We start from the raw sequence: 16,784 nt of genomic DNA, 5'->3' as shown, positions 1-16,784 counted from the left end.
CGTACGTGTTTGGGTCGCTGGTGCGGTTAGGGAAAAAGGTAGACTCTACATTGATCAGAGAGACAGCCCGTGACAGACCGTTGACAACATCGGCCAGAACCGTAGGCTTACCACTAGCCAAGAATGAGCTGGGTGGCCACAAGAATTAATCGATCAGAATAAGAGCCCGGGATAGCCCATTTGCAGCATCAGCCAGAACCCTGGGCTAGTCGAGAATGAGCTGTGTGGCTGAGACGATACATCGACCAGAATGACAGCCTGTGATAGCCCGTTGACAGCATCAAACAGAACCGATGGGCTAGTCAAGAATGAGCTGGGTGACCATGCTACATCGATCAGAATGACAGTTTTAGCCCGATAGCCCGTTGACAGCATCGACCAGAAACCTACGCTAGCCAAGAATGAGCTGAGTCAAAGAAAACACACTGATGCTGCCAGAGAAAACCTTTGAGAAATATGTAGATAGGGTAGGTAAGTTTGTTTGCATTGACTTATAGTGTATTTTATAGCTGCTCTTTCAGAATCTGCCGTCAATCAAATATTCATGTCAGGCGACTTTTTGTTGGTTTGTGTGATGGAGGGTCAGATGTTTTGTTATGATCCCAATACAGTATTTGCAACTTACAATGTACCAGTTATAATGTTTCACTATAATTTGCATTTAACAGCTTTGAATCAACTGTATTGGGGGGAGGGGGTAGACGTAATGAGATCAGACCAGATGCCAATCTGAGAAGTGGAGTCATTCATACAGACTGTAGTTCTAAACTTTAAAAGCACAAAAGGAAAATGCTCTTTATGATTCTCCAGTCATTGTGTGGTCGATTTCTGCACACTTTTAAAGTTTGCACCTAGACTGGTAAAACTTATTGCATTTATACCCACGCAGGAATTACGTATTGTGTAGAGAATTGAAGATTATGTAATTTATTTCAAAGCACTGATGCACCTCTTGTCACCAGTTTATATTGCTTTTGCAGAAATACAAAATGTACATGTGTGGTGTTTAAAAGACTGTTGGCAAATTTGGTGAACAAAATGACAAATGCTAACAACATATTATTGTCATAGGCAGGTTATAGGACAGCAAATTCAAACCTCAGCTTTAGGCCTGCATATAGTTTACTCTAACGAATTTGTTGCTCTGCTTTTAAAAAAGTGTAAATGAAGAGTTTGTTCGCAAAAACCGATAAGTCCATTTTTGCCAAATGGAGATATTTGCGATTAAAGGTCAAGAAAAATAAAGAGAACAATAAGAAAATTTTTGCTTTTTTTTGACCATAACTTCAAAAATGTACCTTTATATGTAGTAACCAATATATAATTTAAAAGGTATTATTTTGTACTTTATGACAGAGACCGTACTTCAAAATCTTAAAAAATGGACTTATCGGTTTTTGCTATCAAACTCTTCAAATTTTTTATCGATTCCCAATGTTATATATTTTAGATCATGGTTGAGGAATTTTGTTCATTTATGCTTGTGAAACTGTGTGGGTGTGGTATCCTAGCTCTTTTCCCCTTGGGATTCTTATTATCCTTCTCATTATAAAACAATGTGTTCTTTTCTTTTCTTTTCTTTTCTTTTTTGTGTGTGTTTTCGTAGGACATGCTGTAAATTGTCAGAAGTCATGATTTCGTTAACCTGAATTGATACTCTTCTTGTATTTGCAGTTGTATAGATGTGTCTATGGTGCTTTCAAATTGCAGATCAACAACAACAAAAAAGGTCACTCGTATACAAAGATAAGTTAATTCAAGTACTCGACTTTATGAATGTGAAGTGAAGTGAAGTCATACTGAAGAAGTGTAAAGCTTCTCCTATCGGAAGTATCATACAGTACCAGCAATATAATGTATGTTTTCTGTGACAATACCAAAGGTCCTGTTTAATGGAATTGTTTTCCTGCCCTTTGTAGTTGCTTTTAGGACAAATATGCGTTAAAAGGAAAAAAAAAACAACAACACCGAACAAACTAGCAAATATGTGGAAAAAGTTCCTCATACTACTTAAGCAGGTAATGTACTTGCCTTCTGCCTATCTTATGACTTACACAATTACTGTATCTCATCCATGCAGGAATTATTTCACAGAGAATTAGAAATGTTGTTATGTATTTCAAAAGCCTGATGCACCTCTTGCTATTTCATGATCTGTACAGAGATGTGTGATGGTGTTTCAAGAACTGCTCAGTACACAAATGACAAATATTGTGGAAAAAGATTAGTGAACAAATGAAAATATTTTGTTAAGAATATTTGACAGATTATAACATGACAAATACAAACCTCACCTTTAGATTGTAAAAGTGAAGGTGAATAAATACATTTCTGCGAATTTGTGAAAGAGCAAATTTCTATGGTTTTCAGTTATTGAGTAATGTTTCATGAAAAAAATATTGGTGAATGTCATGTACATGTATTCATGCTTGTGAAACTGTGTGTGCATGGGTGTGTTATCCTTGCTCTTTTTTTTTCCAGTGTCAGTGATAATGTATGATATGCTGATGTATTGCTAATACATATGTATACATGTTTTCAACGTATGTTTGACTGATGAGATGAAATTCAGATGAATTCATTTCATTTCAAATGAGTTTGTGATGCTCATTTTCAATGCAGATAGGTAATGTACCTTTAAGAATGGTGCCAGTGAAGCACCTTACCAGCACTGCATGTGAAACACACCAAAAATACACAGACATCAATTCACATACTACATTCTAAGAAAAAAAAAAAAGGTTCTTTTGAGCACCATTAAATGGTTCTCAGCACTGTCACAATAGCGACACCTTTTTTGGAGCCTGTGAGAACCTTTTTTAAATGGTGCCTGTCATCACCTTTTAACAATGGTGCCCATTAGAACCTTCTCCAATGAAATGGTTCTCATGAGCACCTTTTGAAAAGAGTCAAAAAGGTGCCCATCTTTAGTCAAAAAGGTGCCCATGGGCACCTTTTAAATGGTACTCACGAGCACCATTTCATCGGGAAAAAGGTTCTAATGGGCACCTTTTGCAAAAGGTGCCGACAAGCACCATTTAGAAAAGGTTCTCACGAGCACCTAAAAGGGTGTCGCTAGTGTGACAGTGCTGAGAACCATTTAATGGTGCTCAAAAGAACCTTTTTTTCTTAGAGTGTACCTCGACATGAGACGCCAGCGTCCTCGTGATGTCCACAGTTGTGTTGAAAGAATCCATTGTGTGGGCAATCTACCAGTCTCTCTTCACTTCCCTGGCACTGCACATTGTCAAGGACTATTCGACCTTCACCTTGACCGAAGCTAGCCTGACCAATGGCCCGTTCTGCAGCTGGATAGCCCAGCATCCTACAAACCACCTCGGCGTCATTGCTGTCCCACTGGTCATCACAGATTGTCCCCCAGGCACCCTGGTAATAAACCTCCACCCGGCCCTCTCTGTCATTGGAACCACCGACAAGCCGAAGCTGGAATGGGGCGCTCGACGGACTAGGTGACGGTATTGCTGTGGAGATAATAGCTCAATTATTCTCACTTTTTTGCCGTCTTTGTAACAAATTGTATTTAATACACTAATTTACCTTTAGGATAATTCAAATTGCCGTGTTTAGTTTAATATGCCATATATTAGACAGTCTCGGATTGTATAAGAAATAATCTTCCTGCAGGGATCATCAGTGTCATATGTGCTACTGCGGTGTATTGACTAGGTTGCGCAGGTATAAATATCATGCGTTCGAGGTATCTATCAAGATCTGTCTTCTCTTATAAAAAGCCTTTGCGATTTTATATATTTATCTTTCTTTGTCGATATTTTCACCTTCTCGTCACCTAAAAATATCGCCTATCCAGGAACTCATAAACTGAAGCAACGCCATTACTTTGGACTTTCTAGTTTGTCAGAGTAATTAGATTTCGAATTCAAGGTTTATCGTTGATATCCTTTATATCAAATGCAGTATAAAAACCCACCTGCACATACCACACCAGCATCCTCGGTATGTTGACAGTTGTGTTGAAAGAATCCATTGTGCCTACAATCTGCCAAATTCTGTTCTCTTCCCTGACATTGCACATTGTCCAGGACTATGCGACCTTGGCCTCGACCAAAGCGAGCGCCACTAACGGCTCTTATTGCAGCGGGAAAACCAAGCATCCTGCACACAACCGCTGCATCTCTGCGGTCCCACTGGTCATCACAGACTGTTCCCCAACGGCCACGATAGAGAACCTCCACACGCCCAATTCTGTTACTTGGACCACCGACAAGTCGAACCCTCAGCAGGGTACTTGGCGGAGGAGATTCTGGTGCCTCAGTCGGGGTGACTGGCTGCACAGTGATAGGTTGGCCTGTACATGAAGTCCAGGTATTTCGGAAACTTATTTAAACTCCAATTTTCAATTCTTAGATACAAACATTTTAAAAATGACAGAAATTTTAAGGAAAGTTCATACACCTACTTTTCTTATAAAATAGGTTGAACAGATAGGTTTATGTACTGTTAACTTCAGAACTTTTCATTTTTAAAATTGTCTCTACGAATAAATTTACAACTGATTATAAATGTCGTTCAAATATCTTCTACAGTGTCTTGAATCCATATATCATTCCACAGGTTTAAAAACACAATCAAATCTATAAAGGTGTTAACTATTGACAAAAGCTTCTTTAGCTAGGAAAAAGGTTGAAAGATTAATGGAATCTTGCACCTTACCTCGACATGAGACGCCAGCGTCCTCGTGATGTCCACAGTTGTGTTGAAAGAATCCATTGTGTGGGCAATCTACCAGTCTCTCTTCACTTCCCTGGCACTGCACATTGTCAAGGACTATTCGACCTTCACCTTGACCGAAGCTAGCCTGACCAATGGCCCGTTCTGCAGCTGGATAGCCCAGCATCCTACAAACCACCTCGGCGTCATTGCTGTCCCACTGGTCATCACAGATTGTCCCCCAGGCACCCTGGTAATAAACCTCCACCCGGCCCTCTCTGTCATTGGAACCACCGACAAGCCGAAGCTGGAATGGGGCTCTCGACGGACTAGGTGACGGTAATGCTGTGAAGATGATAGCCCAACAAAACTCATCTCATCACGTCTTGGATACGCATTTTTTAATCCAAGGAAAGAAATAGCTTCAAGAGACAGCAAGTTCAAGCACAGAGCAGACTCTTCCTGCAATTTTCACAAGTTCATCAAAGTTTTTTGACACTGTCAATTCAAGATCATTACAGGAGTAATGACTGCCTAATTTCCACTTATCACTGACATCAGATTTGCAAGCTTTTCCATGTATTCAAACATCAGCTCTTCCACAATCTCACAAAACCCTTTCTCTCTCTACAAGGTCAAATAAAGCCAGCAAATATACTGGATAACGGGGTGCTTCCCTAATTACACAAGCTTCTTTAGCTAAGTAAGAGCTAGAAAGCTTGCTGGAAGCTTTGCACCTTACCTCGACATGAGACGCCAGCATCCTCGTGATGTCCACAGTTGTGTTGAAAGAATCCATTGTGTGGGCAATCTACCAGTCTCTCTTCACTTCCCTGGCACTGCACATTGTCAAGGACTATTCGACCTTCACCTTGACCGAAGCTAGCCTGACCAATGGCCCGTTCTGCAGCTGGATAGCCCAGCATCCTACAAACCACCTCGGCGTCATTGCTGTCCCACTGGTCATCACAGATTGTCCCCCAGGCACCCTGGTAATAAACCTCCACCCGGCCCTCTCTGTTATTGGAACCACCGACAAGCCGAAGCTGGAATGGGGCGCTCGACGGACTAGGTGACGGTAATGCTGTGGAGATAATAGCCCAATTATTCTCACTTTTTTGCCGTCTTTGTAACAAATTGTATTTATTACACTAATTTACCTTTAGGATAATTCAAATTGCCGTGTTTAGTTTAATATGCCATATATTAGACAGTCTCGGATTGTATAAGAAATAATCTTCCTGCAGGGATCATCAGTGTCATATGTGCTGCTGCGGTGTATTGACTAGGTTGCGCAGGTATAAATATCATGTGTTCGAGGTATCTATCAAGATCTGTCTTCTCTTATAAAAAGTCTTTGCGATTTTATATATTCATCTTTCTTTTTCGATATTTTCACCTTCTCGTCACCTAAAAATATCGCCTATGCAGGAACTCATAAACTGAAGCAACGCCATTTCTTTTGACTTTCTAGTTTGTCAGAGTAATTAGATTTCGAATTGAAGGTTTATCGTTGATATCCTTTATATCAAATGCAGTATAAAAACCCACCTGCACATACCACACCAGCATCCTCGGTATGTTGACAGTTGTGTTGAAAGAATCCATTGTGCCTACAATCTGCCAAATTCTGTTCTCTTCCCTGACATAGCACATTGTCCAGGACTATGCGACCTTGGCCTCGACCAAAGCGAGCGCCACTAACGGCTCTTATTGCAGCGGGAAAACCAAGCATTCTGCACACAACCGCTGCATCTCTGCGGTCCCACTGGTCATCACAGACTGTTCCCCAACGGCCACGATAGAGAACCTCCACACGCCCAATTCTGTTACTTGGACCACCGACAAGTCGAACCCTCAGCAGGGTACTTGGCGGAGGAGATTCTGGTGCCTCAGTCGGGGTGACTGGCTGCACAGTGATAGGTTGGCCTGTACATGAAGTCCAGGTAGTTCGGAAACTTATTTAAACTCCAATTTTCAATTCTTAGATACAAACATTTTAAAAATGACAGAAATTTTAAGGAAAGTTCATACACCTACTTTTCTTATAAAATAGGTTGAACAGATAGGTTTATGTACTGTTAACTTCAGAACTTTTCATTTTTAAAATTGTCTCTACGAATAAATTTACAACTGATTATAAAGGTCGTTCAAATATCTTCTACAGTGTCTTGAATCCATATATCATTCCACAGGTTTAAAAACACAATCAAATCTATAAAGGTGTTAACTATTGACAAAAGCTTCTTTAGCTAGGAAAGAGGTTGAAAGATTAATGGAATCTTGCACCTTACCTCGACATGAGACGCCAGCGTCCTCGTGATGTCCACAGTTGTGTTGAAAGAATCCATTGTGTGGGCAATCTACCAGTCTCTCTTCACTTCCCTGGCACTGCACATTGTCAAGGACTATTCGACCTTCACCTTGACCGAAGCTAGCCTGACCAATGGCCCGTTCTGCAGCTGGATAGCCCAGCATCCTACAAACCACCTCGGCGTCATTGCTGTCCCACTGGTCATCACAGATTGTCCCCCAGGCACCCTGGTAATAAACCTCCACCCGGCCCTCTCTGTCATTGGAACCACCGACAAGCCGAAGCTGGAATGGGGCGCTCGACGGACTAGGTGACGGTATTGCTGTGGAGATAATAGCTCAATTATTCTCACTTTTTTGCCGTCTTTGTAACAAATTGTATTTAATACACTAATTTACCTTTAGGATAATTCAAATTGCCGTGTTTAGTTTAATATGCCATATATTAGACAGTCTCGGATTGTATAAGAAATAATCTTCCTGCAGGGATCATCAGTGTCATATGTGCTACTGCGGTGTATTGACTAGGTTGCGCAGGTATAAATATCATGCGTTCGAGGTATCTATCAAGATCTGTCTTCTCTTATAAAAAGCCTTTGCGATTTTATATATTTATCTTTCTTTGTCGATATTTTCACCTTCTCGTCACCTAAAAATATCGCCTATCCAGGAACTCATAAACTGAAGCAACGCCATTACTTTGGACTTTCTAGTTTGTCAGAGTAATTAGATTTCGAATTCAAGGTTTATCGTTGATATCCTTTATATCAAATGCAGTATAAAAACCCACCTGCACATACCACACCAGCATCCTCGGTATGTTGACAGTTGTGTTGAAAGAATCCATTGTGCCTACAATCTGCCAAATTCTGTTCTCTTCCCTGACATTGCACATTGTCCAGGACTATGCGACCTTGGCCTCGACCAAAGCGAGCGCCACTAACGGCTCTTATTGCAGCGGGAAAACCAAGCATCCTGCACACAACCGCTGCATCTCTGCGGTCCCACTGGTCATCACAGACTGTTCCCCAACGGCCACGATAGAGAACCTCCACACGCCCAATTCTGTTACTTGGACCACCGACAAGTCGAACCCTCAGCAGGGTACTTGGCGGAGGAGATTCTGGTGCCTCAGTCGGGGTGACTGGCTGCACAGTGATAGGTTGGCCTGTACATGAAGTCCAGGTATTTCGGAAACTTATTTAAACTCCAATTTTCAATTCTTAGATACAAACATTTTAAAAATGACAGAAATTTTAAGGAAAGTTCATACACCTACTTTTCTTATAAAATAGGTTGAACAGATAGGTTTATGTACTGTTAACTTCAGAACTATTCATTTTTAAAATTGTCTCTACGAATAAATTTACAACTGATTATAAATGTCGTTCAAATATCTTCTACAGTGTCTTGAATCCATATATCATTCCACAGGTTTAAAAACACAATCAAATCTATAAAGGTGTTAACTATTGACAAAAGCTTCTTTAGCTAGGAAAAAGGTTGAAAGATTAATGGAATCTTGCACCTTACCTCGACATGAGACGCCAGCGTCCTCGTGATGTCCACAGTTGTGTTGAAAGAATCCATTGTGTGGGCAATCTACCAGTCTCTCTTCACTTCCCTGGCACTGCACATTGTCAAGGACTATTCGACCTTCACCTTGACCGAAGCTAGCCTGACCAATGGCCCGTTCTGCAGCTGGATAGCCCAGCATCCTACAAACCACCTCGGCGTCATTGCTGTCCCACTGGTCATCACAGATTGTCCCCCAGGCACCCTGGTAATAAACCTCCACCCGGCCCTCTCTGTCATTGGAACCACCGACAAGCCGAAGCTGGAATGGGGCTCTCGACGGACTAGGTGACGGTAATGCTGTGAAGATGATAGCCCAACAAAACTCATCTCATCACGTCTTGGATACGCATTTTTTAATCCAAGGAAAGAAATAGCTTCAAGAGACAGCAAGTTCAAGCACAGAGCAGACTCTTCCTGCAATTTTCACAAGTTCATCAAAGTTTTTTGACACTGTCAATTCAAGATCATTACAGGAGTAATGACTGCCTAATTTCCACTTATCACTGACATCAGATTTGCAAGCTTTTCCATGTATTCAAACATCAGCTCTTCCACAATCTCACAAAACCCTTTCTCTCTCTACAAGGTCAAATAAAGCCAGCAAATATACTGGATAACGGGGTGCTTCCCTAATTACACAAGCTTCTTTAGCTAAGTAAGAGCTAGAAAGCTTGCTGGAAGCTTTGCACCTTACCTCGACATGAGACGCCAGCATCCTCGTGATGTCCACAGTTGTGTTGAAAGAATCCATTGTGTGGGCAATCTACCAGTCTCTCTTCACTTCCCTGGCACTGTACATTGTCAAGGACTATTCGACCTTCACCTTGACCGAAGCTAGCCTGACCAATGGCCCGTTCTGCAGCTGGATAGCCCAGCATCCTACAAACCACCTCGGCGTCATTGCTGTCCCACTGGTCATCACAGATTGTCCCCCAGGCACCCTGGTAATAAACCTCCACCCGGCCCTCTCTGTTATTGGAACCACCGACAAGCCGAAGCTGGAATGGGGCGCTCGACGGACTAGGTGACGGTAATGCTGTGGAGATAATAGCCCAATTATTCTCACTTTTTTGCCGTCTTTGTAACAAATTGTATTTAATACACTAATTTACCTTTAGGATAATTCAAATTGCCGTGTTTAGTTTAATATGCCATATATTAGACAGTCTCGGATTGTATAAGAAATAATCTTCCTGCAGGGATCATCAGTGTCATATGTGCTGCTGCGGTGTATTGACTAGGTTGCGCAGGTATAAATATCATGCGTTCGAGGTATCTATCAAGATCTGTCTCCTCTTATAAAAAGTCTTTGCGATTTTATATATTCATCTTTCTTTTTCGATATTTTCACCTTCTCGTCACCTAAAAATATCGCCTATCCAGGAACTCATAAACTGAAGCAACGCCATTACTTTGGACTTTCTAGTTTGTCAGAGTAATTAGATTTCGAATTGAAGGTTTATCGTTGATATCCTTTATATCAAATGCAGTATAAAAACCCACCTGCACATACCACACCAGCATCCTCGGTATGTTGACAGTTGTGTTGAAAGAATCCATTGTGCCTACAATCTGCCAAATTCTGTTCTCTTCCCTGACATTGCACATTGTCCAGGACTATGCGACCTTGGCCTCGACCAAAGCGAGCGCCACTAACGGCTCTTATTGCAGCGGGAAAACCAAGCATTCTGCACACAACCGCTGCATCTCTGCGGTCCCACTGGTCATCACAGACTGTTCCCCAACGGCCACGATAGAGAACCTCCACACGCCCAATTCTGTTACTTGGACCACCGACAAGTCGAACCCTCAACAGGGTACTTGGCGGAGGAGATTCTGGTGCCTCTGTCGGGGTGACTGGCTGCACAGTGATAGGTTGGCCTGTACATGAAGTCCAGGTATTTCGGAAACTTATTTAAACTCCAATTTTCAATTCTTAGATACAAACATTTTAAAAATGACAGAAGTTTTAAGGAAAGTTCATACACCTACTTTTCTTATAAAATAGGTTGAACAGATAGGTTTATGTACTGTTAACTTCAGAACTTTTCATGTTAAAAATTGTCTCTACGAATAAATTTACAACTGATTATAAAGGTCGTTCAAATATCTTCTACAGTGTCTTGAATCCATATATCATTCCACAGGTTTAAAAACACAATCAAATCTATAAAGGTGTTAACTATTGACAAAAGCTTCTTTAGCTAGGAAAGAGGTTGAAAGATTAATGGAATCTTGCACCTTACCTCGACATGAGACGCCAGCGTCCTCGTGATGTCCACAGTTGTGTTGAAAGAATCCATTGTGTGGGCAATCTACCAGTCTCTCTTCACTTCCCTGGCACTGCACATTGTCAAGGACTATTCGACCTTCACCTTGACCGAAGCTAGCCTGACCAATGGCCCGTTCTGCAGCTGGATAGCCCAGCATCCTACAAACCACCTCGGCGTCATTGCTGTCCCACTGGTCATCACAGATTGTCCCCCAGGCACCCTGGTAATAAACCTCCACCCGGCCCTCTCTGTCATTGGAACCACCGACAAGCCGAAGCTGGAATGGGGCGCTCGACGGACTAGGTGACGGTAATGCTGTGAAGATGATAGCCCAACAAAACTCATCTCATCACGTCTTGGATACGCATTCTTTAATCCAAGGAAAGAAATAGCTTCAAGAGACAGCAAGTTCAAGCACAGATCAGACTCTTCCTGCAATTTTCACAAGTTCATCAAAGTTTTTTGACACTGTCAATTCAAGATCATTACAGGAGTAATGACTGCCTAATTTCCACTTATCACTGACATCAGATTTGCAAGCTTTTCCATGTATTCAAACATCAGCTCGTCCACAATCTCACAAAATCCTTTCTCTCTCTACAAGGTCAAATAAAGCCAGCAAATATACTGGATAACGGGGTTGCTTCCCTATAATTACACAAGCTTCTTTAGCTAAGTAAGAGCTAGAAAGCTTGCTGGAAGCTTTGCACCTTACCTCGACATGAGACGCCAGCATCCTCGTGATGTCCACAGTTGTGTTGAAAGAATCCATTGTGTGGGCAATCTACCAGTCTCTCTTCACTTCCCTGGCACTGTACATTGTCAAGGACTATTCGACCTTCACCTTGACCGAAGCTAGCCTGACCAATGGCCCGTTCTGCAGCTGGATAGCCCAGCATCCTACAAACCACCTCGGCGTCATTGCTGTCCCACTGGTCATCACAGATTGTCCCCCAGGCACCCTGGTAATAAACCTCCACCCGGCCCTCTCTGTTATTGGAACCACCGACAAGCCGAAGCTGGAATGGGGCGCTCGACGGACTAGGTGACGGTAATGCTGTGGAGATAATAGCCCAATTATTCTCACTTTTTTGCCGTCTTTGTAACAAATTGTATTTAATACACTAATTTACCTTTAGGATAATTCAAATTGCCGTGTTTAGTTTAATATGCCATATATTAGACAGTCTCGGATTGTATAAGAAATAATCTTCCTGCAGGGATCATCAGTGTCATATGTGCTGCTGCGGTGTATTGACTAGGTTGCGCAGGTATAAATATCATGCGTTCGAGGTATCTATCAAGATCTGTCTCCTCTTATAAAAAGTCTTTGCGATTTTATATATTCATCTTTCTTTTTCGATATTTTCACCTTCTCGTCACCTAAAAATATCGCCTATCCAGGAACTCATAAACTGAAGCAACGCCATTACTTTGGACTTTCTAGTTTGTCAGAGTAATTAGATTTCGAATTGAAGGTTTATCGTTGATATCCTTTATATCAAATGCAGTATAAAAACCCACCTGCACATACCACACCAGCATCCTCGGTATGTTGACAGTTGTGTTGAAAGAATCCATTGTGCCTACAATCTGCCAAATTCTGTTCTCTTCCCTGACATTGCACATTGTCCAGGACTATGCGACCTTGGCCTCGACCAAAGCGAGCGCCACTAACGGCTCTTATTGCAGCGGGAAAACCAAGCATTCTGCACACAACCGCTGCATCTCTGCGGTCCCACTGGTCATCACAGACTGTTCCCCAACGGCCACGATAGAGAACCTCCACACGCCCAATTCTGTTACTTGGACCACCGACAAGTCGAACCCTCAACAGGGTACTTGGCGGAGGAGATTCTGGTGCCTCTGTCGGGGTGACTGGCTGCACAGTGATAGGTTGGCCTGTACATGAAGTCCAGGTATTTCGGAAACTTATTTAAACTCCAATTTTCAATTCTTAGATACAAACATTTTAAAAATGACAGAAATTTTAAGGAAAGTTCATACACCTACTTTTCTTATAAAATAGGTTGAACAGATAGGTTTATGTACTGTTAACTTCAGAACTTTTCATGTTAAAAATTGTCTCTACGAATAAATTTACAACTGATTATAAAGGTCGTTCAAATATCTTCTACAGTGTCTTGAATCCATATATCATTCCACAGGTTTAAAAACACAATCAAATCTATAAAGGTGTTAACTATTGACAAAAGCTTCTTTAGCTAGGAAAGAGGTTGAAAGATTAATGGAATCTTGCACCTTACCTCGACATGAGACGCCAGCGTCCTCGTGATGTCCACAGTTGTGTTGAAAGAATCCATTGTGTGGGCAATCTACCAGTCTCTCTTCACTTCCCTGGCACTGCACATTGTCAAGGACTATTCGACCTTCACCTTGACCGAAGCTAGCCTGACCAATGGCCCGTTCTGCAGCTGGATAGCCCAGCATCCTACAAACCACCTCGGCGTCATTGCTGTCCCACTGGTCATCACAGATTGTCCCCCAGGCACCCTGGTAATAAACCTCCACCCGGCCCTCTCTGTCATTGGAACCACCGACAAGCCGAAGCTGGAATGGGGCGCTCGACGGACTAGGTGACGGTATTGCTGTGGAGATAATAGCCCAATTATTCTCACTTTTTTGCCGTCTTTGTAACAAATTGTATTTAATACACTAATTTACCTTTAGGATAATTCAAATTGCCGTGTTTAGTTTAATATGCCATATATTAGACAGTCTCGGATTGTATAAGAAATAATCTTCCTGCAGGGATCATCAGTGTCATATGTGCTACTGCGGTGTATTGACTAGGTTGCGCAGGTATAAATATCATGCGTTCGAGGTATCTATCAAGATCTGTCTTCTCTTATAAAAAGCCTTTGCGATTTTATATATTCATCTTTCTTTGTCGATATTTTCACCTTCTCGTCACCTAAAAATATCGCCTATCCAGGAACTCATAAACTGAAGCAACGCCATTACTTTGGACTTTCTAGTTTGTCAGAGTAATTAGATTTCGAATTGAAGGTTTATCGTTGATATCCTTTATATCAAATGCAGTATAAAAACCCACCTGCACATACCACACCAGCATCCTCGGTATGTTGACAGTTGTGTTTGAAAGAATCCATTGTGCCTACAATCTGCCAAATTCTGTTCTCTTCCCTGACATTGCACATTGTCCAGGACTATGCGACCTTGGCCTCGACCAAAGCGAGCGCCACTAACGGCTCTTATTGCAGCGGGAAAACCAAGCATTCTGCACACAACCGCTGCATCTCTGCGGTCCCACTGGTCATCACAGACTGTTCCCCAACGGCCACGATAGAGAACCTCCACACGCCCAATTCTGTTACTTGGACCACCGACAAGTCGAACCCTCAACAGGGTACTTGGCGGAGGAGATTCTGGTGCCTCTGTCGGGGTGACTGGCTGCACAGTGATAGGTTGGCCTGTACATGAAGTCCAGGTATTTCGGAAACTTATTTAAACTCCAATTTTCAATTCTTAGATACAAACATTTTAAAAATGACAGAAATTTTAAGGAAAGTTCATACACCTACTTTTCTTACAAAATAGGTTGAACAGAAAGGTTTATGTACTGTTAACTTCAGAACTTTTCGTTTTAATATTTGTCTCTACGAATAAATCTACAACTGATTATAAAGGTCGTTCAAATATCTTCTACAGTGTCTTGAATCCATATATCATTCCACAGGTTTAAAAACACAATCAAATCTATAAAGGTGTTAACTATTGACAAAAGCTTCTTTAGCTAGGAAAGAGGTTGAAAGATTAATGGAATCTTGCACCTTACCTCGACATGAGACGCCAGCGTCCTCGTGATGTCCACAGTTGTGTTGAAAGAATCCATTGTGTGGGCAATCTACCAGTCTCTCTTCACTTCCCTGGCACTGCACATTGTCAAGGACTATTCGACCTTCACCTTGACCGAAGCTAGCCTGACCAATGGCCCGTTCTGCAGCTGGATAGCCCAGCATCCTACAAACCACCTCGGCGTCATTGCTGTCCCACTGGTCATCACAGATTGTCCCCCAGGCACCCTGGTAATAAACCTCCACCCGGCCCTCTCTGTCATTGGAACCACCGACAAGCCGAAGCTGGAATGGGGCGCTCGACGGACTAGGTGACGGTATTGCTGTGGAGATAATAGCCCAATTATTCTCACTTTTTTGCCGTCTTTGTAACAAATTGTATTTAATACACTAATTTACCTTTAGGATAATTCAAATTGCCGTGTTTAGTTTAATATGCCATATATTAGACAGTCTCGGATTGTATAAGAAATAATCTTCCTGCAGGGATCATCAGTGTCATATGTGCTACTGCGGTGTATTGACTAGGTTGCGCAGGTATAAATATCATGCGTTCGAGGTATCTATCAAGATCTGTCTTCTCTTATAAAAAGTCTTTGCGATTTTATATATTCATCTTTCTTTTTCGATATTTTCACCTTCTCGTCACCTAAAAATATCGCCTATCCAGGAACTCATAAACTGAAGCAACGCCATTACTTTGGACTTTCTAGTTTGTCAGAGTAATTAGATTTCGAATTGAAGGTTTATCGTTGATATCCTTTATATCAAATGCAGTATAAAAACCCACCTGCACATACCACACCAGCATCCTCGGTATGTTGACAGTTGTGTTGAAAGAATCCATTGTGCCTACAATCTGCCAAATTCTGTTCTCTTCCCTGACATTGCACATTGTCCAGGACTATGCGACCTTGGCCTCGACCAAAGCGAGCGCCACTAACGGCTCTTATTGCAGCGGGAAAACCAAGCATTCTGCACACAACCGCTGCATCTCTGCGGTCCCACTGGTCATCACAGACTGTTCCCCAACGGCCACGATAGAGAACCTCCACACGCCCAATTCTGTTACTTGGACCACCGACAAGTCGAACCCTCAACAGGGTACTTGGCGGAGGAGATTCTGGTGCCTCTGTCGGGGTGACTGGCTGCACAGTGATAGGTTGGCCTGTACATGAAGTCCAGGTATTTCGGAAACTTATTTAAACTCCAATTTTCAATTCTTAGATACAAACATTTTAAAAATGACAGAAATTTTAAGGAAAGTTCATACACCTACTTTTCTTATAAAATAGGTTGAACAGATAGGTTTATGTACTGTTAACTTCAGAACTTTTCATTTTTAAATTTGTCTCTACGAATAAATTTACAACTGATTATAAAGGTCGTTCAAATATCTTCTACAGTGTCTTGAATCCATATATCATTCCACAGGTTTAAAAACACAATCAAATCTATAAAGGTGTTAACTATTGACAAAAGCTTCTTTAGCTAGGAAAGAGGTTGAAAGATTAATGGAATCTTGCACCTTACCTCGACATGAGACGCCAGCGTCCTCGTGATGTCCACAGTTGTGTTGAAAGAATCCATTGTGTGGGCAATCTACCAGTCTCTCTTCACTTCCCTGGCACTGCACATTGTCAAGGACTATTCGACCTTCACCTTGACCGAAGCTAGCCTGACCAATGGCCCGTTCTGCAGCTGGATAGCCCAGCATCCTACAAACCACCTCGGCGTCATTGCTGTCCCACTGGTCATCACAGATTGTCCCCCAGGCACCCTGGTAATAAACCTCCACCCGGCCCTCTCTGTTATTGGAACCACCGACAAGCCGAAGCTGGAATGGGGCGCTCGACGGACTAGGTGACGGTAATGCTGTGGAGATAATAGCCCAATTATTCTCACTTTTTTGCCGTCTTTGTAACAAATTGTATTTAATACACTAATTTACCTTTAGGATAATTCAAATTGCCGTGTTTAGTTTAATATGCCATATATTAGACAGTCTCGGATTGTATAAGAAATAATCTTCCTGCAGGGATCATCAGTGTCATATGTGCTACTGCGGTGTATTGACTAGGTTGCGCAGGTA

General features: G+C 42.0%; 1 protein-coding gene across 1 annotated transcript in view; it reads right to left on the bottom strand.

Annotated features, from left to right (window-relative positions):
* Nucleotides 1-16,784, bottom strand: part of LOC139726683 (scavenger receptor cysteine-rich domain-containing protein DMBT1-like) — a 57,646-nt gene that overhangs the window by 5,949 nt on the left and 34,913 nt on the right. Inside the window, exons 23-25 of the mRNA XM_071637670.1 lie at nt 7,071-7,248; nt 4,686-5,034; nt 3,950-4,266 (exon numbers count right to left, since the gene is read on the bottom strand). Coding sequence (XP_071493771.1) covers nt 3,950-4,266; nt 4,686-5,034; nt 7,071-7,248 — 844 coding nt within the window. The remainder of the gene's footprint in view (nt 1-3,949; nt 4,267-4,685; nt 5,035-7,070; nt 7,249-16,784) is intronic.

Source organism: Diadema antillarum, unplaced genomic scaffold, assembly GCF_040938485.1.
Source record: "Diadema antillarum isolate AM-2024a unplaced genomic scaffold, OU_Dant_1.0 seq00000096_RagTag, whole genome shotgun sequence".
Classification (NCBI taxonomy): Eukaryota; Metazoa; Echinodermata; class Echinoidea; order Diadematoida; family Diadematidae; genus Diadema; species Diadema antillarum.
Note: the sequence above shows the minus strand (reverse complement) of the source record. Positions and strands in the feature narration are given on the sequence as shown.